Here is a 26,724-nt window from a genome sequence, read left to right as displayed (position 1 = left end):
AAAGATGAGGGGGTGCTTTTCTTTACACTCCTATTCCCATTGGAAGCTATTTTGAATCCTTACCTTTTGACAGGAACCTTACCTATTTAGAATTGGAAACTGGCATTTCTGCATAAAAATCTCAGAGCTGTATACAACTATCTGTCTCTGAGCTAAAATGAAAATCCATCATATACATATATATATATATATATATATATATCAGTTCAGAAATTATTAAATAGCCTACTAATAGTATTTAGTCTATTAGTAATCTTTATCCATTTTCAGTGTGTTTCATGAACTCATGATATTTAGGGAGCATTTGCTGGCTTGTTTCTTTAAGAGAAATGTAGTTTGATTGAAGCTTTGTTTTTCTTCCTTTTCCTTATTGTAATTGTGGTTTCTTCTGGCCCATTTTCCGTGTCTTTCTGCTTAACCCTTAAAGAAGTTCATATTTCAAGGAGTCTTCTATAATTTTGCCTTCTAGGACACCCTTTTAGTGGTGATTCTGTTTTCTTTCTCATGCATGTGTTTTTTCAAAGTGTGGTAGGTGGACTCCGGGCATTTGATGGTGGGAAGGGTGAGCTGAGAACATGGAGTGTGACAGCAGCTGGGGAGATGGGTGTGTGACTGTTAGGGCAGGGAGGATATTCCTCTGATGGTTGGGGGCGGCTCCATAACCCATAGCTCACGTGCTCACGAGTGTGTCTGTAGCCTTAGTTCAGCCATAACTGTTCAAGATGGGTTTCCCCTTGTCTCTTTTCAGAGCAACCAACGTGTCGACCTTTATAAGTGGAAAGACGGCAGTGGGGAAGTCAGCACGACCTTACAAGGCCACACTCGTGTCATCAGGTAGGCACAGCCCTCCACTGCTCCCTGGCCTGTCTCACTTTGTCACAGTCCCTCGGGAAGTGAAACAAAGACACCGTCCCCCTCCAGGCTTGACCCTCTGTGTTGCATTGGCCCCAGGTGGCTGCTGCATCCTTAGCAGTCCTGAAGTGATGGTCTTTGCAGCGAGGAACAACCAGTGTTTAGGAGCCAGCATCCCTGTAGCTGTTAACCCCGATCCCAGGAGACACTTAGGTACAGCCTGGTCCAGGATAAAGGGTTAGAGCTGTTTGCTGTAGGAGGGAGATGAACTTACGCCCACAGAATACCCCAGCTCATGGTCGGCGGTGCCCCGGAGCACAGAGACCTTGGGGGCCAGCCCTTTGCTCTCTGTCCAGCCACAGTGGGGCACCACGTGGAGCTCCTGCATCATAGTCCGTTACCCAGATGCCCAGTTGCTTCCCACTCGTGGCCTTCCAGCTGGCTTCTGGAATGTTCCTGGATCCATCCTTCTGTGGGTGGGGAAAACTTCTTGTGAGAAGTAGCAGCAGGAAGTGTGGGAGTGGTGAAGCTGACGTGGGAGGTGATGGGAAAGGCCAGAACCCCCGGCCTGTGTTAACTGTTTGTGTAGCAAGTGCCTTTCAAGGAGTGAGGACGTGGGTGGGGAGGACCAGAGCCCTGCTTGCCCTCCTTGAAAGCTGTGAGGCAACACGGCAGTTTGCCAGTGCTTTAAAGATGTTGGGTTTACTCAAGGTACCTGTGGTTGAGTCTGATTTAAAAAACGATGTCAACAATTACGTGGGTTTTTTTCTTTGTTTTGTCTTAGTTTGCGTACATGCACACATGTGCGCTTTTGTGTGTGTGTGTCTTTTAAGTTGAAATGCTCCGTTTCTTTTGGTTTGGGGGAGCAGGTGGTAACCAGGGAAGGACCTGAAAGTTTCCTTCAGAGCTTGGTTAAGTCTTCTTTCCCAAAGAACTTTGGAGATTCCCAGCCTAAACCATGTTCAGGGGCCCATTAACAGTGACTTTCTGAAGCCACTAGAAATGAAATCTGCGAATGCTTTGGAAATGGACTCTGAATTTTTTCTCTTCGTTGTTGTCCTGTTTATTCCTTGTGTTTCCAGTGACTTGGACTGGGCAGTGTTTGAGCCAGATCTCCTGGTCACCAGCTCTGTGGACACCTACATCTACATTTGGGATATCAAGTAAGAACCGTTAAGAGGCATAACCACTTGGCTGTGGGATGATCTGGGACCTTTGTTTTAGAGATCGGGTATCTTAATTTGGTTTTCCCTAGATGCAGACCCTGAGACGAGGAGACATTGCAGATACGTTGTTTAGGAGGGGACAGAACTGCTATTGGGGGTGGGAAGAGAGACAGGATCGGGAAGGCCACACAGAGAGGGCACATCATCTACTTGGGTGAACAGGTGGAGCTTGGTCTTACTGGGAACACTAGGGGCTGGTGTACCACTCCCTCCTCAGAGGTGTTCCCCTCCGAGGGCTGAGGAAGCGGGGGCGCCATCCACTGTCAGTCATTGGTTGAAGGCTCTCCCTGGGGGCCTCAGCTCCCTGGCACTTCAGGCCCGTCACAGAGGTTTGCAAAACGGGCTTCAGCAGCCAGGGAAATCCCGTTGTCAGAGAGCCACAGGTTCTGGCATTTGGAAGTCAGGCTGGAGTTTCCTGAAGTGGCAGGTGACGGTGGGGGCGTTCTGATGGGTACAGACACACACGTGCTGCGGCGAGCAGTGCTCCAGGACAGCTGCTTTGCTCTTGGTGACGCTTCACTTCCCCTCTGGAAAGGGGGCTGAGAGCCACCTCGTAGAGCAACTCTCCGTGGAGCAGAGTGGAGGAGCGCCCAGCCCAGGGCCTGGCGCGTCCTAAGTTCTTAATAAACATCCATTCCCGTTTCTCTTTGTAAAGCAGATTCCTTTCCCCGTAACCATTAACTAGAGGGCCTGTGGCCTGTGGAGTCCCCAGAAAGGACACCCTCTCCCCAGCCAGGCCACTCTGCTCCCAAATGGCGGTGACTTTGTGATGCTTTACACTGAAAGGTAAACTGTAGGCAGAGGACAAGCCAGATATTGAGGTTTGACTGACCAGACAGACCAGGGAAAGGGATCCTCAGGGAGTAAGGATGCACACAGCTGACTTCACCTGCATCCCATGCAGGTTAGCGCTTCCAAGGTGACAGGTCTAAGGGCAGCGCCAGAGGAGGGAGAAGGAGCAGAAAATCCAGGGGAAGTGGAAGAAAGGGGCTCTTAATGAGCAAACTGCCCCCTGGGAGCTCTGGGGCAAGCATCCCTCATTTACATGAAACAGTTGTTTTCATAATTTAAAGACTGAAAGACACTTGAACTGACTTCCCTTCTCAGGTCTTCTGAACAGTAAGCCAGGGCTGCAGATTTGCCTTGTCTGGCCCTCCTAGCTCTAGGGGGCTGCCCAGTTCTGTCATTTTGACCATTCGTGGTGAACGGTTGAGTCTCCCATTGTATCCAGGAGTAGTTTTAAAAAAAAATAAAATCGTGATAAAAGCCATAAAGCAAAATTTACCATCTTAATCATTTTTAAGAGTGCGGTTCAGTAGCGTTAAGTATATTCACATCGTTGTGCAACAAAGCTCCAGAACTTTTTCATCGTGCAGAACTGAAAATCTGTACCCATTAACCAACTCCCCGTTTCCCCCTCCTTTCAGTCCCTGGCAGCCACCACTCTACTTTCTGTCTCTATGAATTTGACGACTCTAGGTACCACATGTAAGTGGAATCATACAGTGTTTGTCCTTTTGTGACTGACTTAAGTCACTTAGTATAATATCCTCAGGGTGCATCCATGTTGTAGCTCGTGGCAGTATTGCTTTCCTTTTTAAGGTCTAATAACAATCCATTGTATGTAGGGACAGTAGTGTATTTATCCGTTCATCAGTCGTGGACACTTAGGTTGCTTCTACCTCTTGGCTGTTGGGAACACCCAGAGTAGTTTTCCAGTCCACCTTGGCAGTGCTGTTGGTTCTTGCAGAATTACACCTCCACGACTGTCCCGTTGTTCCACAGGAGAAATGACACCAGGAAGGGGTTCCGTTGGCTCCCTCCACCCCCGCATCAGAGTCACCCAGGCCACGCCAGGTCATGTAATTTGTTCTCTGTGGATACAACTGTATAATTGGAAATTCAGACTTAGCCTCAGCTGAAGAGGCTGAGAAAGTTCATCTCCCTGGAGGGAGACAGGCTTCTCTTTACACTACTTTTTAAGGTCCTCACATTCTCACTGAAGTCTAAGAACCCACTGGAAGGAAAGTGAAGAAATGCGAGCAGCGGGAGAAAGGCACCAGGTGGATGGGGGCAGGTGAACGGGCTTTTAACTTCTGACTCTTATGTTTCAGAGATACACGGAAGCCGACCGTTGCGCTGTCTGCTGTAGGTGAGTGGACGCCCCCCCCCCCGGCGGCCTGCATTCCCTTGCTTCCACTGCTTCGCTCCCACTGACTCCCCGTCCCCCATGCCCCGGGCTCTGTCCACGGTCGCGTGGACCTATAAGGTCCACGTCACAGGGCCCTTCTGCTCCTCTCAGAAGTTAGAGTCAGGACTGTAGAATGTGGTCAGGAACTTATTTCAAAATTGAAGGGCAGGAGCCACATTGGTTTGTTTTTAAACTTTTTCTTGTGGAAACTTTCAAAAGTGTATAAAACTAGAAGAGGATGAATTGCCTTGTGTTTGTCATCCAGCTTGAACGTTGTCGACAAACAGACAATCTTATTTCCTCTTTCACCCGCTAGCCCACCCACCCCTACCCCTATCCCCTTTGGGATTATTTTGAAGCAAATCCCAGGTGTCATATCATTTCATCAACAAATATTTCAGTAAGTATTTTTAATAAGAGAAGAATCCTTTTAAAAAAAAATAACCACAATACTATTAGCATACCTAAAAATATTAACAGTAGCTCTTTAATGTCATCAAATATTTAAGCAGTATTCAGATTTCCCCAGTAGTCTCAGTAGTTTTGTTTTTTGTTCTCTTTTTACAAATTATTTGAATCAGTCCAAATAAAGTCCGTATTTATAAGTGGTTGATATATTTCTCATCTCTTTCAGTTGGTAGGTTTCTCCTCCCTTCCCTTTTTTGGTTTGTTTGTTTGTTTTTCCTTCCCTGCAGTTTCTTTACTGAAGAAACTGCGGTTTCCGCACAGTCTAGATTATACTGATTGTGTCCCCGTGGTGTCATTTATGGGCATACTGAAACTTTGAAATCACTTTCTGAGCTACCTGTTTTCATCACTCTGTTGGAATTTGACTGTTTTTGCAATTCTGCATTGGGCCTGTTACAGAGTATTCTCACCACTTCCTGAGAGTTGAACTTGGGCATAGAACCGGTGTACCTTGCCCACCATGATGAGCCCAACCATCAGTATTCTATTTTGGCATCCTTGGTCAAAACAGATCATATTATCTGTCTCTTAAATCCTGCTTTTTTGTATCTTCTTGCGTCATTTGAATTCACATTTGGTGTTTGCTCCAAAATGATCACATGATTCTTCCTTTTATCCCCCTGCACCCCAACACCTTATCATTTGAAGGCATTAAACATCATGACTGTATTAAGCAGTTGGTTGGTTTGTTCTGTGAGGTTAGGGACCACATCTGCCTTGTTCAGGGCTGCAGACCAGGGTCAGCCTAAGCGCCTGTCCTGTGGAGATGCTCTGGGAGTGTTTGTTCTATGGATGTGGAATTCAGGCACCTGTGTCGCTTGTGCTGAGTGCTTAACATTTGTGCTGGTGCCTCCCTCACAACCTGTGCGCACACACTTGTAGGCACTTATGACCTGAGGCATAGAATGGCCCACAGACGTGGTTGCAGAGGACACTGAGCTGAAAGAAACTACTAATGGTCTGTGAATGCCACAGTCATCCATCCCTGACTTTGTTGTTTCTACTTGCAGGCTTCTAAGTTAGATGGCTTATAGAGGACCTCTAAAAAGAAAGATTATTCTAATTGCTTTCTTTTGGGAGTCTTTCTGAAAAAACAGAGGTAGGAGACTTCTTTCTTTTTTGCACCTCAGTGAGGTCTCAGTGGTGGCAGAGCTCTCATTCCCTGAGAGGTGCAGCCCGGGTGCTGTGGCTCCCCAGAGCCTGTGGTCCTCATCTCTCTGTGAGCACATTGTTTATACCTTGGGGTAGGGGGTCAGTAAGAGCATGTCCGTGTGTGCTCCAGAGCGTTCTGTTTCTGAGCGCTCTTATGGTCTGGGAGGTCTCCGTTTGACCCTGGTGTCACAATCCTAGTAAAACACATTGAATTAGGGGGTTCCCAGAATCCTCTGGGAGGCTTCGTGTTCTGATGGACCACCTACTGGGAAAGGCGTATTTTCTTGGAACTTGTTTTTCTTTTCTTTTTGCTTTTCTTCTGGTTTTATTGAGATATAATTGACACACAGCACTGTATAAGTTTGTGTACAGCATAATGATTTGACTTACGTACATGATGACCACAGTAAATTGAGTGAACATCCATCATCTCATTTAGACACAACATTAAAGACATAGAGAAAATTTTTTTTCCTGTGGTGTTGAATTCTTTGGTAACTCTGTCACGTGGAGATGGAGCAGTATTTTTTTTTTTAATAAATTTATTTATTTATTTTTGGCTGCGTTTGGTCTTTGTTGCTGTGCACAGGCTTTCTCTAGTTGCAGTGAGTGGGGGCTACTCTTCGTTGCTGTGTGCAGGCTTCTCATTGCGGTGGCTTTTCTTTGTTGCAGAGCACGGGCTCCAGGCGTGCGGGCTTCAGTAGTTGTGGCTCGCGAGCCCTAGAGTGCAGGCTCAGTAGTTGTGGCACACGGGCCCAGGTGCTCCATGGCACGTGGGATCTTTCCGGACTGGGCCTTGAACCTGTGTCCCCTGCATTGGCAGGCGGATTCTTAACCATTGCGCCACCAGGGACCCTGGAGCAGTCTTTTTTTACACACTTCCTCCTCTAGCTGATATCATTTCTTGCAAAGAAACTGGGTCTCCTAAGTAATAGGAGACCATCCTCCAACTTCAGGGTCTCCATCATTCGTTCTTAGGTGACTTAAGGTGCCCTATGTCTCAAGGAAAAAGAAACACAACAAAAAAACAAATAAGCAAACAAATACCCTCACCCAAACCAAGCAAGGATAAAGTCTAGGCCTTACTCTATTTCCTGTTAGGTTCTAAGTCCTTGCTTTCTGTCTCATACTCTGCGGATTCTTGCCTCAGGTTGCTCTCCAAAGCCCTGGATCCACTGCAGTGTCCCCAAGTAATAAACACCCACCCAAAGGGAGAGGGTGTCAAAGCAGAAATGTCATGTGTTGTCTGAGCAAAGAACAAGAAGAGGTGGAAGGAGAGTCATCATGTGGTTCTGGTTTAACATAATCATCGTGATTATTTTGAGTCAGCTGGAAGTGCTGCTGTGTCCCAATTTTCCACCCGTCTCAGCCCCTTCTGGCATCTTCCAGTATGCCTCCTCTCTTATGTAGCTCTTTTGTCCCCATTGTTGTTACCTCTGTGTTCTGGCAGAGGACTGAGTTCACACGGTGCCAGGAGTGTTCCCTTTCCCTGTCTCCACGCAGGGCCACGTGTAACCGCTCGCTGATGGGGAGATGAGAGTGGGGGTGGGGTGCACATAATTTTCTGAGGGCAGAATTGGGCCACACTGGGGCTTATTCTTCAGCTGAGCCTCATCTGGAGGCTGTGTTTTTCCAAGACACTCCCTCCCCCAGAAACGAAACCAAAAAAACCAGTGTGGGAAGGAGCAGGCTTTGAGCTGAGGCTCTTCAGATTGGGAGTGCAAGCTTGGTGTCCGAGAGGATGAAGGGCCAGGTTGTGTGATGTGTCAGTTACCAGCCAGCAGAGCCGGGCTGAACTGCCGCTCTGTAAGAAACTGTGTTTCCCTGCTGATTCTGCTCGGAGGTAACCTGAAGTTTTTTTTTTTTCTCCTTAGTGAGATTATTTCCTCAATTAGGTGACTCTGATCCTGTTCCCATGTGTTAATTCATTTATTCTTTGGCTTCATTTTCTCCTTAATGATGGAGCTGATGCAGTCATAGAAGCCTGAAGAGTTCTGTTCTTACTCATCCGGAGCTCATTATCCAGCTCCCCTGGATAAGCTCCACTTTGGTACTGAAGGCGTTGAGGGCAACAGCTTTCCTCCCCTGATTTTTCTTTGCAGCGGGTGCCTCACAGGTCAAATGGAATAAAAAAAACGCTAATTGCCTTGCCACCAGTCATGACGGGGATGTACGGATATGGGACAAGCGGGTAAGTAATCTTTTTCTCCTCTGAGAGGATCTGAAGAGGATGCTGTGAATAGCAGGACTTGTTTTGAGAGACCAGGGTACCCTGTGCAGCCTGGTTAATTGCCATGTTAAGATCCTAGTACCAGATGACATTTGCTTCCCGATCAAACTGGTGTTGATGGAAGATAAGGGAGTGAGACATTATGATCAGTGGTTAAGAAAATGAGCTTGGGGAATTCCCTGGTGGTCCAGCAGTTAGGACTCTGAGCTTGCACTGTAGGGGACACAGGTTCAATCCCCGGTCAGGGAACTAAGATCCCGCAAGCTGCGTGCTGCGGCCCAAAAAAAAAAAAAAAAAAGAAAAAGAAAATGAACTTGGCCTGACCTAAGCTAGCGTCCCATTTTGCTGCCTCCTGTTTATGATATCAGGTCAGCCACAAACTTTTCCAAGCCTCAGTTTCCTTTTCTTCAGAATAAAGATGATAATAGTGTGTGTGTCCCTGAGGGGGTCAAGCCTGGGGGATCAGACACTATTCTAGAATGGTCAGCAGGCTTCATATTCCTGCCCCAGATTGCAAAGTGAAAACTCATTGTTCTAGGACATATACCATCTAGAATTAAATCACAGAGGCAGGATACTTGGTATGCTCAAATCTTCCCTTGGAAGTCTAGCTGTGCCGTCAGCCTCAAATGAGCCTGCAGAGCCTACGTTCTCCCTGCATTAGCTCATGGACCTGAGAGGCATGAAAGAGTTGCAGGGTTCTGGGCTGCTACTGTAATGGCAAGTCTGGAAGTTTGATATGTTGGCATCAGTGAGAACAGTGATGCAGGGAAAGGGCCTCTTCCATGACTAACTGCCAGACGATTGGGTAAGAATGCAGAGAGTGGTCGACTTCTGTAAGATCTAGGGTGTAAATTCTGCTTCCTGCTCTGTGAAACCTGCTTTCGTGGGGAGGACCTACTGTTAGTTTTCTTGGAACTTGTTCAGGAACTGTCCCAACTGGGATGCTGACTGTAAAGTCTCAGCCTTGCTTCCGGCTGCCCTGCTCCCTTCCCCTTCCAGCAGGGACTAAAGTCATACAGTTGGAGAGGAGAGGGAAGTGAAGCAGAGATTGGGAGGCTGCTGGATTGGGTGCCAAGACCTGCTGGGAAAGGGGTGTGCCGGCCGAAGCCCTCGCTTTAGGTGGCTCTTAGGTGACAAGGTGATTTTATAAGGAAAGGATGGATGGTACATCTTCTATATGGTAGTTTTATCTCTGTCCCTTTAGTCCAGTCTGGTAATAGTCATTCTTCATCCATCTTTATTTCTTCAATTGGCAATTGGTTTTATTCATACTTGTCACTGGTATAGCATTTAAATATAGTAAATGGTTTAACTAAAATGTTTGGTTAATTTGTAGTACTTGTGTATTTGCTTTAGACTGTTTTCAGAGCCATAGGCAAAATAAACAATTGGGTATTTAGCCATGAACTTGGTCAGGACATGTTTTCCAAAACAGTAGCTGTGTTCCTTATCTTGTAGAAATATACTGCTGAACTGTTTCTTTCTAGCCTTCTGATTGGTCTACTCATAACCCTGACTTCCCGTAGCGAGCGTTTTATCTATTTTGTTTAAAGAGCTTTAACTTTTTCTTGGCTGTTAATACTTAGGACTTCTGTTCATATGGATTGTAAAGCTTGTTGGTTGTAATTTCACTTCTCTGGCACTTTCTAGTATCAAAGCAGGACTATTGGCAGCAAGCATCACAGGCTTAAAAAAGTATAGTATCAGTGGTAATGTTGGATTTTCACTCAAATTCGTGAATGACTAGTAATACTAATATTTCTAAGTGTTTATTATGCACAGGCATTGTTCTAAGAACTTTATGTGTATTGATTCATTTCTCTTTATAACTAACCTTTAAGGTAGGTTAGTTAAATATTATTACCCCATTCTACAGCTGAGCAAACTGAGGCACAGTTTGTTGCCAGGATTTAAATTCAGGGAGGCTGGTTCTGGAGATTGCTCTGTTAACCTAATAGACCAGTGCTGATTACAGAAAGTAATACATGCTCTTTGTTGAAAATATAAAAGAGAAAATAAAAATCATTCATAGTCCTGCCCCAGAGACAAATGCTAATATTTTGGTGTTTTCTTTTCTTATGCTTTTTTTAAAAACATGGTTTATCATATCATATGCATAGTTATGCATACTTTTTTCATTTAACATTACAACAAATGCATTTCCCCTGTGTTATAAGCTCTTTCTAAGTATAACTTTTTTTTTTTTTTTTTTTTTTTTTTTTGCGGTACGCGGGCCTCTCACCGTTGTGGCCTCTCCCGTTGCGGAGCACAGGCTCCGGACGCGCAGGCTCAGCGGCCATGGCTCACGGGTCCAGCCGCTCCGCGGCATGTGGGATCTTCCCGGACCGGGGCACGAACCCGCGTCCCCTGCATCGGCAGGCGGACTCTCAACCACTGCGCCACCAGGGAAGCCCTAAGGATAACTTTTAATGGCTACATCATATTGTATCAGATAGGTGTACAATAATTGGTTCTAACATTTACTTATTCCCCACTTATTATTCATGTTGTTTCTGGTTTCTAGGTGTTCCAAATAACACCAAGATGAACATCTTTGGTACCTAAAGCTTTTTGTGAATTTAGGATATTCCCTTAAGAAAGGAAGAATTTTAAGTCTGTTGATAAAAATTGTCCAGTTTTTTCCCCAAACAGGTTATACTATTTTATATGTATACCACCAGTGACAAATGCAGCCTCACTGCATTGAATGTTATTTCCAAGTATCTTCTAACTTGATTGCTAAAAACAATCTTTTAATGTTTTAATGTATGAATATATTTCTGAGGTTTCCTTCTGAATTTGTTTTATATATGCTTATTAATCATGTATTGTTTTCTTTTGTGATGTGTGTTCATTCTCTTTTTGAGGTCTTAGGGCTTGATCATTTTCAGCTTGGTGGTTTTCCGATATAGAGAACAAACTAGTGGTTACCAGTGGGAGAGGGAAGCGGGGAGGGGCACTATAGGGGTAGGGGATTATGCGGGACAAACTATTATGTACAAAATAAGCAACAATGTTGTGTTACATTGTACAACACGGGAAATAAAGTCAATATGTTATAATAACTATAAATGGAGTATAACCTTTAAAAATTGTGAATCACTATATTGTACACCTGTAACATATAATATTGTACATCAACTATACTTCAATTAGAAAAAAAAAGATTAGTGGTTTTACCCCCAGGATTGGGGTTGGGTCTGTTTAGATGTCACAGCCCCTCTTTGTGGGTGATTGTGAGGAAGGAGAGCAGGAATTGCCGACCATGGTACCGAAGGAGAAAAGCATCCACTACCTTGTGTCCTTCATTAAGGCCGTACCTGGAGCCAGAGCGGAAGTAGATTAGGCTCACAGGCCCGTATGCAGAGAATGCATGAAGGAGAGCTGGAGAAGTCTTCTGTCATTTGTTTTCAACAAAACAAATGGAGGGCTTCCCTGGTGGCGCAGTGGTTGAGAGTCCGCCTGCCGATTCAGGGGACACGGGTTCGTGCCCCGGTCTGGGAAGATCCCACATGCCACGGAGCGGCTGGGCCCGTGAGCCATGGCCGCTGAGCCTGCGCGTCCTGAGCCTGTGCTCCACAACAGGAGAGGCCACAACAGTGAGAGGCCCGCGTACCGCAAAAAAGAAAAGCAACAAAGCGGAGTTTCTTAAGAGTAGAGATGGTCTCTGGGAGTTTTTTTTTGTTGTTTTGGCTGCGCTGTGCAGCATGCAGGATCTTAGTGTCCCGACCAGGGATCAAACCTGCGCCCCCTCCAGTGGAAGCGCGGAGCCCTAACCACTGGACCGCCAGGGAATTCCTCTGGGAGTATTTTTGTATTCCCACTCGGCACCCAGCAGACTGTTATATGGTGGACACTATGAGTTCCTTCTGAAGTGACAACTCTCGTTGCTGATCCTGTTGCAGAAACCCAGCACAGCAGTGGAGTATCTTGCAGCCCACCTCTCCAAAATCCACGGCCTGGACTGGCACCCAGACAGCGAGCACATTCTTGCTACCTCCAGTCAAGACAACTCTGTCAAGGTGAGCGGCATCCCCAGGGCAGTTGGGGGAGCGTGTTTGGGAGGCATCAGGGGTGTGTCAGCACTTTCTTCAGGAGAAAATTTGCAGTAGGTTAGCATGGCACGTGTTTCAGGGGTGCATGTGCTTTTTGGGGAGCTGGGCAAGTACACCTGGTTATGTGGTCCAGCGGGAGTGATGTAGTAGCACGTATCTGATATGGCTCCTGGCATTTGTTCAGAGGCTTTTCTTCTTTCCCTTTGTGAAAGGAAGTCAGAGACAAAAACATCTAGAAAGGAAAAGAAGTTTACTTGCCAAGAAGTTGTCAGGAAGTCCCATTTCAGGACTGGCTCATCAAAATAAAAACACAACAGATAAACAAATAAAGGAGAAAAGCCCACATGGTCATTAAAGTTACCAAGTTTACCTTTAGTCTGGGGTGGAAAAAGCAATTTTCTCACGTGATTATCACATCTGCACAAGTTAGGACGTCTTCGATCATCAGCATTTCGCAAGTAGAGATGGAGTTGTTTTATTAGAGATTCTCTGACTTACAGGAGATGCTCAAGGATTTATGTATGTCAGTGACCCTGTTATTTTTGGTTTCTCTCAGTGTTTCTTGTTTGTTTATCCTCTCTGACTGTGGGATGTGATATGCACCCTTGTTCAAAAGGATGCAGGGCACAGAGTTAGCCATGCCCCACGGTTCCTGCATATGATCAGGTCTCTGCCTGGAAGGACAGAGATTTGACCACAGAAATTTGCTTAGCAGCTTTAGGATTCAGCTTCAGCAATTTAATGCTTTGTTTTATTTACACAGGCATGTACGTCTTTTTGGTATGGTTAGCAAAGCTAGAATCGTACACTCAGGCTTAAAATCTAACTTCTCTCTGGAGGTTTGTAAATCCCCTGGGGTTGTAATTTATTCTTATGTGCCAACAGTGGTTTTTCTGTTTGTTTGGAATTTAAGTGTTTGTCCCCATACCCCTCAGCTTGTTTCCCAACTTCAGGAACCAGAAATCATCCGATTCACCTCCTTCTCTTTCTTTGAGGTCCCCAAGTTTGTCAATATTCACTGACAACTTTACTACCCTTAAGGCTCCGATTCCATAGGTAATAAAGCAGATAACAGGCCAGTTTCCACATGTGAAACACAGTCCTTATTCCTTACTAGTGGGCTTAGCTTATGAATTAAATGAGATTTTTGGCATGGTATTTGATTTATTCCACTATACCCTGGTAGGAAGACAGTTTTTATTGAACATATACAAACAACATAATTGTAAAAAATGAAGCAGTTTAGAGGCACTTATAATAGTCAACCATTGTTTTTAGTAATTGGTTGATAAGGCTCAATGCATGCCATTTTTTCCTACATAATCATTTTCTTTAGTTTATCTGACAATTTATTAGCTTATAATTTGTAACAATAATTTTTATTCTATTTGTCTTTTGTGAATTCTAAGGGGTCTGCTGGAACAAGATACCGTTGAATGAGTTTCGCTTCACATTGTAGATTGTAAACTGTAAAACTGTTGTATTGAGGGTTAGAGCTAGATCAAGAAAGAAAAGGATTTTTCTTCTATGGCCATTAAAAATAGAACATGAACTGTAATGAAATTAGTTCATGTCAGTTTGGATAACCAGTTGTTTTTTTCCTTATCTTGGGGTAAGCAGGCTATTTTACAAAATTGCCATCTTCCAGACTGAGTCCTGGAAATCCAGACCCAATCCCCTTGTCCATTCTGACATGTTCATGGTATAAGGGGAGCCATATTGAGAAACCTGTACCCAGAGGCTGTTCCCTGTGATGTCAGTCAGGAACCTGGTTCTTGACCGAGGATCTTCTGACATTTCTTCAGAAAAATTTCTTTTTGATCCCTAGCTTGGAGCAGAGGCCTTTGGCAATAGTAAGAGGAAAGCAGAAGTTACCTATGGGTAGGAGGCAGCATGGCTCTGGTTAACTTATCATAATAACCAACTTTATCACATTGAAATAGACCGAAGTCCTCCATTCAACTATAACGTAATCATTTCATAAGACCCCATCAGTGATGGCCTTGAGAATAAGAGATTTTTATGAACAGTAAGGACTTTTTCCAGGGTCCTCTATTTATCCCATAAATTATCTGACATAACTGTCACCAGTTGATGAGCATATTTAAATCTAGAAGCAAAATCTTTTTTTTAAAGGATTAATTTTATTAGTAGTTATCATGCCGGTCTTTGTAAATGAACATGAATATACTTTTGTCCAACCTGAAAAGTAAACTATTGCTGAAGTGCATTCAGAGTAATAATATTTTACTTGTATATAATCAACCCAGGGAGGTTGAACTTCTCTTTTATTTGCTAGTTTTTCGCATAGGGTGGACCTGGTAACAGGAAAGCATTTACAAAGTGTTGGGCTAATTGAAAATATGGAGAATGCCAAGCATACCTAATTATTTCTAGTTTTCCTTCTTTTATAAGTTGAGGGAGCAAGTCATAGTTTACCCCGTGGCCGTCTGGGAAACCCAAAAGCAGTTTAGATGGAAATGACATCTTAACAATTTTATTATGTTGAATATGGGACTTGAATTCAGCAAAAAAGAATTGTCAGAAGAAACAAGAATTGCCTCATGCTATACCTATATAATTCCACCCTCCCCAGCCCCTAACTTCTGGCAACCACTGATCTGTTCTCCATCACCGTGGTTTTGTCTTTATGAGAATGTCATTTACATGGAATCGTGCAGAATGTAACTTTTGAGGTTGGCTTCTTTCACTCAGCATAATGCCTTTAAGAGTCCCCCAAGTCGTTTTAAGAGTCAGTAGTTCATATACTTTTTATTGCTGAGTTAGTAATCCACTATATGGATATACTACAGTTTATTATCTCTTGACCTGTGGAAGGACATTTGGACTGTTTCCAGTTTTTGGTAATTGTGAATAGAGCTGCTGTACACATTCGTGTACTGATTTTTTTCTGTGAACAGAACTTTTCAGTTTTCTAGGGCCAACATATAAGAATGGGATTGCTGGGTCACATGGTGGGTTCCTCTCACGTGTTTTTTTTTTTTTTTTTTTTGGTCCGTGCTGTGTGGCATGCAGGATCTTAGTTCCCCAACCAGGGAATGAACCCGTGCCCCCTCCAGTGGACTGCCAGGGGAGTCCCCTCCTGTCACCTGTTTTGTTTTGTTTTGTTTTTTTGTGGTACGCGGGCCTCTCACTGTTGTGGCCTCTCCCATTGCGGAGCACAAGCTCCGGACGCGCAGGCTCAGCGGCCATGGCTCACGGGCCCAGCCGCTCCGCGGCATGTGGGGTCTTCCCGGACCGGGGCACGAACCTGTGTCCCCTGCATTGGCAGGCGGACTCTCAACCACTGCCTCACCAGGGAAGCCCCTGTCACCTGTTTTTGACAATAGTTCCTTAATACCTGATAGTTCAGAGTTTCAGTCTTGGCCCTCCTGCCTTTGGTGCTCTGCCATTTCCTTCTTTCATGGCAAATGCTTGAGCTCTAAGTGTGTTTGTTTTTCTGTTAAAAGCATAGACGTGTCTAAGGCTCAGTTTTTGTCTGGCTCACCTGTGTGTTCCCTGCACCTTCCGTGTTGGAGTGGGTGGAAGAGTGGACGTGAGTGGTTGGGCCCCAAATAGTCGCAGTCACCTTTTTGCTGCGTAGCCTTGACAAGTTACATTGTTTAGTAATTTAGCTTCCACCCTTGAAAAAGAGATTCATAACACCCACTGTATGATTGTTGTAAGGATTAGATGGGATGAAACTCTTAAAGCTCTAAGCATCTGTCTGAAATGCAGTCAGCGGTCAGTACATTTTTAACTACTAGCAATAGCGGTAGTTAATTTAGTAGTTAAATTACTCTATGTGGTGTGAAGTGATACAGGATGAAAAGTTGTCACTTCTACCTTTCAACTGTGAAGGTAGTTTAATAGGCAGGCTGGCAGTGATCTGCCTCAAGGAGTGATCCTCATGTGTTCACAGAAGTCTTTGTTTCTCCTATAATGTTTCTAAGTGTGAAAGGGGCGTTTCCTGTGTGTCTCTGTTACGGGAGCATGGCCATGGGGGCTGACTCAAATGCGCTTAGAGGACAGAAAGCATGGAGTTTGAAGGCTATGCTTATTTCTTTTCTGTTTTTTAAAAAAAATATTTGTTTATTTATTTGGCTGCATTGGGTCTTAGTTGTGGCACGCGGGATCTTTGTTGAGTCATGGGGATCTTTCATTGTGGTGCATGGGCTTCTGTCTAGTTGTGGCACTTGGGCTCAGTAGTTGTGGTGTGCGGGCTCTCTAGTTGTGGCACACAGGCTTGGTTGCCCCGCGGCATGTGAGATCTTAGTTCTCTGACCAGGGATTGAACCTGCATCCCCTGCATTGGAAGGAGGATTCTTAACCACTGGACCACCAGGGAAGTCCCGGATATGCTTATTTTGATAGTTGAGTTTTTTTGGGTTTTTTTAATGGCATTTATTTCACAAATTATCCTGCTTTCTTTCTTCCAGTTCTGGGATTACCGCCAGCCTCGGAAATACCTCAATATTCTCCCTTGCCAGGTGCCTGTCTGGAAGGCCAGATACACTGTGAGTGAGATGCCCTACCTCTTGCTCGGAAACATTATCTAGGTGTTTTGGACAGAAGGGGCCAGGGACATTTCCTCTTATTTTTTTGTGAGACAATTTTCTCCTTCTGTCTTGGTTTAGAAGTGGGACAAAGGTGGTAATGACGGCATAAAAGCTGTTATCTATTTTAAAATTTGCCCTTGGGTCATTGGGTGAGACTCTATACTAGAAGTGTTAGACTAGCTGGGCTGGGGAGCTGGGCAGTGTGAAGGTGGTCAGTAAGGGAGGGGAAGAGGGTAAGCTGGAGGGTTGAGAGGCTGGAGGTCAGTGGATCGTGGTGGAAAGAACTCTGGCTTTAGATTCAGAAGACCTTGGTTTAGGGCTTGGCAATGACATTTAATTTTTTTCTCCAGCTTTACTGAGATGTAATTGACACATAACATGGCATAAGTTCAAGGTATACAACATGTTGATATGTTACACTTACATATTGCCAAACAGTTACCACTGTAGCATTTGTTAACACTTCCATCGTCACATAATTACTATCTCTTTTCTGCAATGAGAACATTTAAGATCTACTCTCTTTTAACTCTCAAGTATATCATATGGTGCTATTAACTATAATCACACGCTGTACAGTAGATCTCCAGAGCTTATTCATCTTATAACCAGAAGTTTGTACCCTTTGACCAGCATCTCCCTGTTTCTCCCACCCCCAACCCCCGGTAACCACCGTTCTACTCTGTTTCTATGAGTTCAGCTTTTTAGATTCCACGTATAATGATATCATACAGTATTTATCTTTGTCTGACTTATTTCACTTGCCACAATGCCCTCAAGGTCCATCCGTATTGTGACAAATGGCAGGGTTTCCTTGTCGCTGAGTAATATTCCATTGTATATGTACCACATCTTCTTTATTTATTCATCCATTAACGGACATGTAGGTTGTTTCTGTATCTTGGCTATTGTGAATAATGCTGTAATGAGCCATTTAATACTTGTGTGGCCTTGGGCAAGCCACCTGTGTTTTTTGAGTAATAGTTTCCTCCTATGTCAAACATGAATGATAGTGTTTAATATGCCTTGCTCTTTTTTAAAATTGTGATAAAATTCCTTATTTTTAAGTGTCCAATTCGGTGGCATTTAGTACCTGTACAATATGTTTTCCCTTTGGAAAAAAATCATCTATGAAAATGCTGTATAAACCACAAAATGCTACAAGTATAGTGGATAGGCTGTTACCGACATTCCAACTTTGTTGCCAGATGGATAATTGATCAGAGATAATATATTTCCTTCAGTGTCAACTTGAAAGGGAGCACAGGGATGAATGGAGGGATCTTTATGCATTAGGCTGCCACCTGCTGCATCATGGCGTGAAGAAGAGAATTGGGGTATTACTTGGCCTTCGCATCTGGGAGCACTTGGGAGGAAGTCAGGCTTTGCTCTTGTGAATTGAAATACTTCTCTGGATTAATATGTTTGCTTTAAAAAACAAACAGGAAAGCTCAGGAGTGCTGCCAAGAGGGCAGGAGAAAATAAATGTGCTCTTAGGTGGACTTGGCTTAATTCCTTAAAGAACAGAGTCTGCCTGTCAACCAAACGAGCCCCTTAGCTACCTCGCAGATTGGGTGTTTGTAAGTGGAAAGTGTCAGTCCTGAAATTGGAAGGTTTTCCTCTGCAGAGCTGTGGTCTTGGGGGCAGTGGGAAGGTGCTGCTCCACGTGGATGGTGTGCTTCTGGTGCATTTCTACATGGCGGGGTTTGTTTGCTGTCTGGGGTTACCCTCAGTGTGCTTTGCACACTCATTCTGGGGATGTACTCGATAACTCTCAGAGGGAACTCGTGGAGAGGAGCCGGGGTGTTCCCGTGTGCAACCCCTAGAGCCATTTGCTTATTTTACATTAAGAAATGTTCTTCTCCAGGTATTTGGCTTAGCTTTATTTTTTACTTGCTGTGGTCCCTTCCATCAGCAAAGAAAAAAAAAAAAAGGAAAGCAAATGAAAGGTAGATGTGATGGTCAACTGACGGTATTTGGAAAAATGTTCCCCAGGTGGGTTGGGGCCTCCCATCATCCAGTTTATTTTAATTAGGCGAGAATTCCAACGTGGGTAACTCAAGACTCAGCGGATTCTCCCTGGAACAATGCCTGCTTTTCCCTCTTCTGCCACAGCCTTTCAGCAATGGATTGGTGACCGTGATGGTTCCCCAGCTGCGGAGGGAGAACAGCCTGCTCCTGTGGAATGTCTTTGACTTGAACACGCCAGTCCATACCTTCGTAGGTCATGATGATGTGGTGCTGGAATTCCAGTGGAGGAAACAGAAGGAAGGTGGGTGGGAGGGAGACCGCCAACTGATTTCCTCCTGAGCCCTGCTCACCAACAGCTCCCGTCGGGGTGGGCCCCATGATCAGAGGGGAGGATGCAGGAACAGGGCTGGCTTAGGAGCGGGAGTCAGGGAACCTCCCCCTTTAATCGTAGGTGGGTGATAGCGTGTGTGGCTGTGCTTCTTCCCCCCAGGTCCATCCTCTTGTGTTCTGTGTAGTGTCTCTCCTCTGTAGAAGGGATCTGGAGAGGTTGGTAGCCTTGCTGTTGGATCATTTCTAGAGCTGAAAAACTCAGGGGTCATCGCACGCTCAGAAATCCCTGGCACTTGCTCCTTCCCCCCCGTTTTTGTTTGTTTGTTTTGTTTTGTTTTGGGTGCAACGTGCGGCTTGTGGTATTTTAGTTCCCCCATCAGGGATCAAACCCAGGCCCTTGGCAGTGAGAGCGTGGAGTCCTAACCACTGGATTGCCAAGGAATTCTCCCTTCCCCCTTTATTGATGAGGGAGATGCAAGGTCATCGTCAGTACCACCTACCACGTATTCCCAGTTCTCTTCACAAGCACACAGTGGTATTTCACCTCCCAACCCCTTGAAGATAGGTTTGGCCACGTGACCTGCTTGGATCTTGAAACATGAACGAAAGTGATGCAGTCTCTTTTGGGTTGAAGTGGTAACAGCCAGTGTGCAATTATTTACCCTCTCTGCTTCTTCCGAGGTACCTGGAGAAACTCCATGTGGCGCTGCTCCCACCAGGGTGGGGGTGAGGTGAATGTGTAGAGAGAGCAGGAGAGCCTTGCATTAAGCCCCTGAGATTTGGGGCTGTTTGTTATTGCAGCTTAATCTAGCTAGCCCTCATTCATGCATCATAAGTATAAGGGGGGTTAGGAAGCCCTCAGCCTCACTTTCTCCACCAAAGCACCATGCAAACTTAATTTCAACCTCCCTTGTCTTGAGATCTTATTGCCACACTCTCTAAATGTTTTCCAGACCAGAAGTATATTTCATGGTCTTTTCATATCACAAAAGGAAAACCGGGCAGTGGAGTGGTGTGACTTGTCCAGAGTCCAGGAGAGGTCTCTGGTGGACCTGGGATTAGAGCAGTCATCTTATCCCAGCTCGTTTGTGACCTTCACAAGCCTCTTCTAGGATAGTTTTTTTTGTTTTTTTTAATTTTTATTTATTTAAAAATATTTATTCATTTATTTGGCTGCATTGGGTCTTAGTTGCGGCACGCAGGATGTTTGTTGTGGCATGCAGGATCTTTCACTGTGGCACGTGGGGTCTTCGTTGCAGCACGCGGGCTGCTCTCTAGTTGTGGCTCAGGGACTCTAGAGCGCACGGGTTTAGTTGCCCCACGGCATGTGGGATCTTAGTTCCCCGACCAGGGATTGAACCCACGTCCCCTGCATTGAAAGGCGAATTCTTAACCACTGGACCACCAGGGAAGTCCCTAGGACTGTTTTTGAAAGGAATCTTTTGATCATGCTCTTAATTTTCCCATCTTCATTTCCATAATCTGACTTGCTTCTAGAAACACGAGGCTGCTTGGTCTCTATCCCATCAATTTCCATGCTTGACTTCATCTTTCAACTCTTTGTCCTGCATTTTGCCATTGAAAAGAGATGATAGAGTTTCCCCATGGTCTGGCAGCAAGAGGTTGGCCTGTAGTTTCGGACTGAAATAAAAAGTTTTTAGCAACCCATTTTCAGTTGTCTGTGTCACCTGTAAGCTGGCAGGGTGAAAGCTGGCAGGGTGAATTGTATAAATTGGGGCTGTCTAGCCAGTAGTGAAATTTTGAGTACAAGTTATAGGTGTTTAAAATTCCTTTTTATTGTGAGATATATATACAAAATTGCATAAAACATGTAGAGTTTATAATGTGAAAATCTGTGTGACTACAAGAAAGAAAGCATTGCTAGAACCCGGAAGCTTCCCGATCACAATCCTTTCCCTTTCCTAGAGGTAAACACTATCCTAACATTTACAATAGTGATTTCTGTTTTTATTTTTACAGTTTACCACCCATTTCTGCATCCCTAAAAATAGTTTAGGTTTGTTTGTTTTTGAACCTTTTATAAATGTAGTCATCCTGCATGTATTCCTTTTTTTTAAAAAAATTATTTATTTAGTTGCAGCATGCGGACTCTTAGTTGCAGCATGCACGCGGGATCTAGTTCCCCGACTAGGGATCGAACCTGGGCCCCCTGCATTAGGAGCCCAGAGTCTCACCCACTGGGCCACCAGGGAAGTCCCCATCTGCATGTATTCTTATATTTTACTTCTTTCTCAACCTAATGGTGTTCCATTTTCTTTTTACTGCCATGTCTTCTTAGTCAGTTTTTACTGGACCACGTCAGGCTTTGATGTTGGTTTTTCACTGTGGTGAAGGAGCTCTCAGAGGTAGGAAGAGAATCAGGATGTTGTGGTCCAAGGAAAAGGATGCTTCGTGAAGGAATCGGAGGTCATTGGTTTTGGGTTTTGCTGAAGGATCTCCATGCAAAGTAAGAGAGAAGCACTTAATTATATAAATAGGTATAAATAGGAAGCCACACGATCATTAAGAGACCAGTTCCAAAAGCTGATTGAGGAGGGAAGCCTGATTGTAAGACAGCGGAAGCAGAGGCAGCACGAACTGGTTTTGTGAGTGAGGTTGCCTTCAGAGGCGAGGAGTAGACTAAATTCCTTGGAGGAAGCTGCTGCCCTCTCTGTTTGAAGGCAAGGAGAAGAGGCAAGAAAGGGAGTAGGTGTAAAAGCAAAGGCCCTTTGAAAATAGGGAATAGGGCCGAAGACCCAAGTAGAGGATTTGGGTTTAGAAAGGAATTAGGCATAACTTTTCTTCAAAGTCAGGGACATGAAAAGAGGCTGGATGTGGAGTCAGAAAATTGTTGCTGGGACTTCCTTGGTGGTCCAGTGGTTAGGACTCTGTGCTTTCACTGCCGAGGGCCCGGGTTCAATCCCTGGTTGGGAAACTAAGATCCTGCAAGCCATGCAGTGATGCCAAAAAAGAAAAAAAGAAAAGAAAATTGTTGTTACGAACATGGGCTAGATGGTGGTTCTCATGACAGGTAGTAGCTCAGAATAGTTGCTGTCTTGATAGTTGTACACAGGGATGTATTAAAACATGGAGGAATGAATGCCTGGTTGAAGGCAGTGACACAGAGAAGGAACTTTGGCCCTCACTCACTCTGTTCTTTGTTGCCTCAGTTTCCCCATCCATAATATGAGGGAATGGATGAAATTATTTCTAGATTCTTTGCTCTCTAAAGATGGCCATAAAGAAGATTCTAGATACTGCAGAATTACCCTGAAATGTTCTGATCTTTCATAAAGCTCTTTCAGAAAGCACCTTGGACCTTTTTATTGATAGGATAATTTCCCTTTGACCAGACCTATCGTGTGAAAATACAATTCAGTCAGTTAAGAACATTAAAGATTGATTATTCCTTTTATAAAGAGATGCATTTCCTTACCAAAAAATTATTTTAAACAGTAAGATGTCACGATGCATTTGAAACAATTCATTTTACAAGCAACCTATTCATCCCCAGCTCCTCTGGAGCACGTAAAAGGAAGAACATTTGTGGAGGTGAAAGTTCAGTGAGACGTTAAATCCCAGCATCACCCTTCGCTTGCTAATTTGTGAGCTATTATTTCACTTCACTTAAGTTTCTGCTCAGGACTTTCCTGCTGGCGCAGTGGTTAAGAATCTGCCTGCCAGTGCATGGGACATGGGTTCGAGCCCTGGTCCGGGAAGATCCCACATGCTGTGGAGCAGCTAAGCCCGTGCACCACAACTGCTGAGCCTGCGCTCTACAGCCTGCGAGCCACAACTACTGAGCCCGCGTGCCACAACTACTGAAGCCCGCATGCCTAGAACCCGTGCTCCACAACAAGAGAAGCCACCACAATTAGAAGACCGTGTGTAGCCACGAAGACCCAACGCAGCCAAAGATAAATAAATAAATTTATTAAAAAAGAAGTAAGGGCTTCCCTGGTGGCACAGTGGTTGAGAGTCCGCCTGCCGATGCAGGGGACACAGGTTTGTGCCCCGGTCCGGGAAGATCCCACATGCTGCGGAGGGGCTGGGCCCATGAGCCATGGCCGCTGAGCCTGCGCGTCCGGAGCCTGTGCTCCGCAACGAGAGAGGCCCGCGTACCGCAAAAATAAATAAATAAATAAAAATAAGGTTCTGCTCAAAGGTGACTTCCTCAGGGAAGTCCTGTCTAAAAATAGTTCCCCTGTCCGTCTCTATCCTCTTATTCCATGTTATTTTTTCATAACATTGTCACTACCGGACATGTTATTGTATGTTTATCTGTTTCCACCATTGGAATGTGAGATCTGTAAAGACAGAGATTCTTTTTTTTTTTTTTTTTTTGCGGTACGCGGGCCTCTCACTGTTGTGGCCTCTCTCGTTGCGGAGCACAGGCTCCGGACGCACAGGCTCAGCAGCCATGGATCACGGGCCCAACCCCTCAGTGGCATGTGGGATCTTCCCGGACCGGGGCACGAACCCGTGTCCCCTGCATCGGCAGGCGGACTCTCAACCACTGCGCCACCAGGGAAGCCCAAGACAGAGATTCTTGTATTCACGTTATAGCCCTAGTGCCTAGAACAGTACCTGGCATATAGGAGATGTTTCATAAATATTTGTTAAATGGATGAATGGATGAATGAATCTCACCCCATCGCAACCTGTAAGAAACTTGATGTTGAATCCAGAAAAACCTCCATGATTCCTATCTGGTGATTTCTAGGGTCCAAGGACTACCAACTGGTTACGTGGTCACGGGATCAGACCCTGAGAATGTGGCGGGTGGATTCCCAGATGCAGAGGGTATGTATTCAGTGATGCTGTGGAGGAATGTTAACCGGATACACCAGAAACTTAAGATAGAAGATTTGGTAGTTGAAGAAGTTAGAGGATACGTAATGGACATTTTAATACATACTTGCTGGTTGGCCGAGTGGCTTGTGTATGCTACACTGAGGCTTTGAGGTATTCAAGAGCCCACTTCAGTATTCGGCCCTTGAAGGCTTTAAAGCCCCTGAATGTCTTCTTTTCCTCTTGTCCTGGTCTAAGGTAGTCTGGGTTAGCATACTGAGCAAGTGGCTTGGGGGCTTCATTTCATTCTCTTATAAATGGGCTAGAAAATCTGCCCTGGCACTAGGCAGTGTTCGGAGTTCTCCACGTTCATCAACAGCACCTGTTAAGTGAAGCCCTTTCCAGTTTTGGCCCCATAAATTGTATCTGTTCTTATATGAAGCACAGTGGTCCCTGTGTGAACTGCTTTCGTGGCCCTTGCTTTGCTCTGCCCCATCACGGGGTTCTGTCTTCTCATCTGGTGGCTAAATTCCTTGAAGGTGGGATCGCTGTCTCACTTGTATTGCATCCCATACAGCACTCTGTACGGAGTGGATAGAAAATGCTGGGTCAGATTTGCTACACTGCTTAGTACCAAGTCATTCATGAGCAATTTTGGTCAAATACCATCACCTTATTGCCTTTTAAATCTGTTTTCTCCAAAAAGTACCATTTGCTCCAAATGCTTTGAGGTTATGATATTTTTGCTCTTGGGTTGGCTGAATAACTCCATCAAGGCTGGAGTTTAAAAGGTTTTCTGAGATTTGCGTAACCTATGAACAGGATAAAACATTTTCCAGGGTAGACTAATAGAGTCTGTTACCCTGTGTATTTAACCAGGGAGAATTGGTGATGGGCAAACTCATTTTGATTGTATCTGTTTGGGGCTGACATCTCTCTCCTTTGTGATTCCCATTTTTAAGTCAGAACTCAATCAAACACGACAGTCCTTTCCACTGACTTCTCTAGACCTAAATCTATCTCCTCCCCTCTGTTGCAGCTTTGTGCAAATGACATCTTAGATGGTGTTGATGAGTTCATTGAGAGCATTGCTCTTCTGCCGGAACCAGAGAAGACCCTTCACACTCAGGATACAGATCACCAGCACAACTCCAGCCACGGGGAGGAAGAAGGTAATTGGTCACACTGTTTTAGGTGTGGTGCCCCTCTCTGCATCTCCGAGTTGTGGCAAATACCCCAGAACTGCTCTCCGAATCCATTTCAGAAATCTTTTCCAACAAGTTACCCTCTCTCTCCTGCTAGTCTTAAAGGAAGACCCCCCAAGCAGTCTCCTGGAAGAGAAGAAGTCAGAGCAGCTGGGCCTGCCTCAGACTCTGCAGCAGGAGTTCTCCCTGATCAACGTGCAGATCCGCAATGTGAACGTGGAGGTGCTCGGGCTTAGCGAACTGTCTCTCGCTTGCGGTTGGCGGTTGGTGGGTGAGGGGACTATTTCAGCCATGATTTAGGCTAGCAATATAGCTTTGCTGCTGTAACAGGGAAGTGTTCTGTGCTTGCTTTTTTGTTTTCTATGTTATCTAAGGACATAGATATTTTACAAATGCAGATTATTTTCCCTTACCCTATTATTTTCTCATAAGATGAACCAAGGGATAAACTGGTGCTCAAATGTCTTGAAATCTCCTTAGATGCTCTAACACCTCATTTTACTCTATGTGAAGATGCTCAGCTCCTGGAAAGTTTAGTGTTTTGGTGGGGGTTACTGGCAAAGTTAATGGCAGGGCTGAGTTTGGAAGCCAGCCTCCTGACTCTCCAAGACTCTTAGTACTTTGCTGTACGATCTTGCCTTGTAAGCTGGTCATTTCCTCAGAGATTTAGATGCATGTTAAGAAGGTGACCAAGCCTCTTTGTTCATTTAACACACAGAGAGATTTACTCTTTTCCTTTTGGGCAGGTATTGAAATTCTGTGCTTCAGGGAATTGAGTCTTTCTGTGAAGGAGTTTTAAAACTTGATTAATTTTTCTCTTGCCCAGATTCAATTAACAGTAGGCCTGGATCTGTGCACTTACATAATTGTCTCATTTGGCCTTTAAAACAGCTCTGCAATAAGTGGTTTTATCCCCACTCTACAGATGAGGAAACAGAGACACTACGAAATGAAATAACTTGTCCGAGGTCAGCAGCTATTTGAATCCGAGTCTCCAGATTTCCCATATGTGTGGCTCTTTTTGCCATCCTCCAGCTGCCATCTCTAGTTGGCAGCACAAGAAATCAAAAGAGATAAAGGATTCCTTGATTAATTGGTTATCTATATCAACTCAGTTTATATTCCCTTTGTCCCAGTTGAGAACAGTGTGGATATCCAGTGATCTAGTCTAAGAAGGAGATCTTGATTCCTTTCCCAGGACTGCTTTTTAAAAATTACTGAGAGGGACTTCCCTGGTGATCCAGTGGTTAAGACTCTGCACTTCCACTGCAGGGGGCGTGGGTTCGATCCCTGGTTGGAGAAGTAAGATCCCATATGCTGCGTGGCTTGGCCAAATAAAAAAATAAAATAAAATAAAATAAAAATTACTGAGCTATAATTCACATACCACAAAATTCACCCTTTTAAAGTTTACAGGGACTTCTCTGGTGGTCCAGTGGTTGAGACTTCGCCTTCCAATGCAGGGGGTATGGGTCCGATCCTTGGTTGGGGAGCTAAGATGCCACATGCCTTGAGGCCAAAAAACCAAAACATAAAACAGAAGCAATATTGTAACAAATTCAATAAAGACTTTAAAAATGGTCCACATCAAAAAAAAATCTTAAAAAAAAAAATAAAGTGCACAATTTAGTGGTTCTTAGTACATTCACAAAGCCATGCAGCCATCACCAGTGCTACTTCCAGAGCATTTT

General features: G+C 44.7%; 1 protein-coding gene across 1 annotated transcript in view; it reads left to right on the top strand.

Moving 5' to 3' along the window:
* Window positions 1–26,724, top strand: part of WDR59 (WD repeat domain 59) — an 83,670-nt gene that overhangs the window by 17,107 nt on the left and 39,839 nt on the right. Inside the window, exons 4-13 of the mRNA XM_065898621.1 lie at window positions 749–834; window positions 1,935–2,015; window positions 4,193–4,230; window positions 7,992–8,080; window positions 12,028–12,144; window positions 16,617–16,694; window positions 18,852–19,008; window positions 23,761–23,840; window positions 24,868–25,000; window positions 25,131–25,255. Of these exons, the coding sequence (XP_065754693.1) occupies window positions 749–834; window positions 1,935–2,015; window positions 4,193–4,230; window positions 7,992–8,080; window positions 12,028–12,144; window positions 16,617–16,694; window positions 18,852–19,008; window positions 23,761–23,840; window positions 24,868–25,000; window positions 25,131–25,255 (984 nt within the window). The remainder of the gene's footprint in view (window positions 1–748; window positions 835–1,934; window positions 2,016–4,192; window positions 4,231–7,991; window positions 8,081–12,027; window positions 12,145–16,616; window positions 16,695–18,851; window positions 19,009–23,760; window positions 23,841–24,867; window positions 25,001–25,130; window positions 25,256–26,724) is intronic.

This window comes from Phocoena phocoena, chromosome 20, assembly GCF_963924675.1.
Source record: "Phocoena phocoena chromosome 20, mPhoPho1.1, whole genome shotgun sequence".
Taxonomy (NCBI): domain Eukaryota; kingdom Metazoa; phylum Chordata; class Mammalia; order Artiodactyla; family Phocoenidae; genus Phocoena; species Phocoena phocoena.
This window is presented reverse-complemented; position numbering and strand designations above follow the sequence as displayed.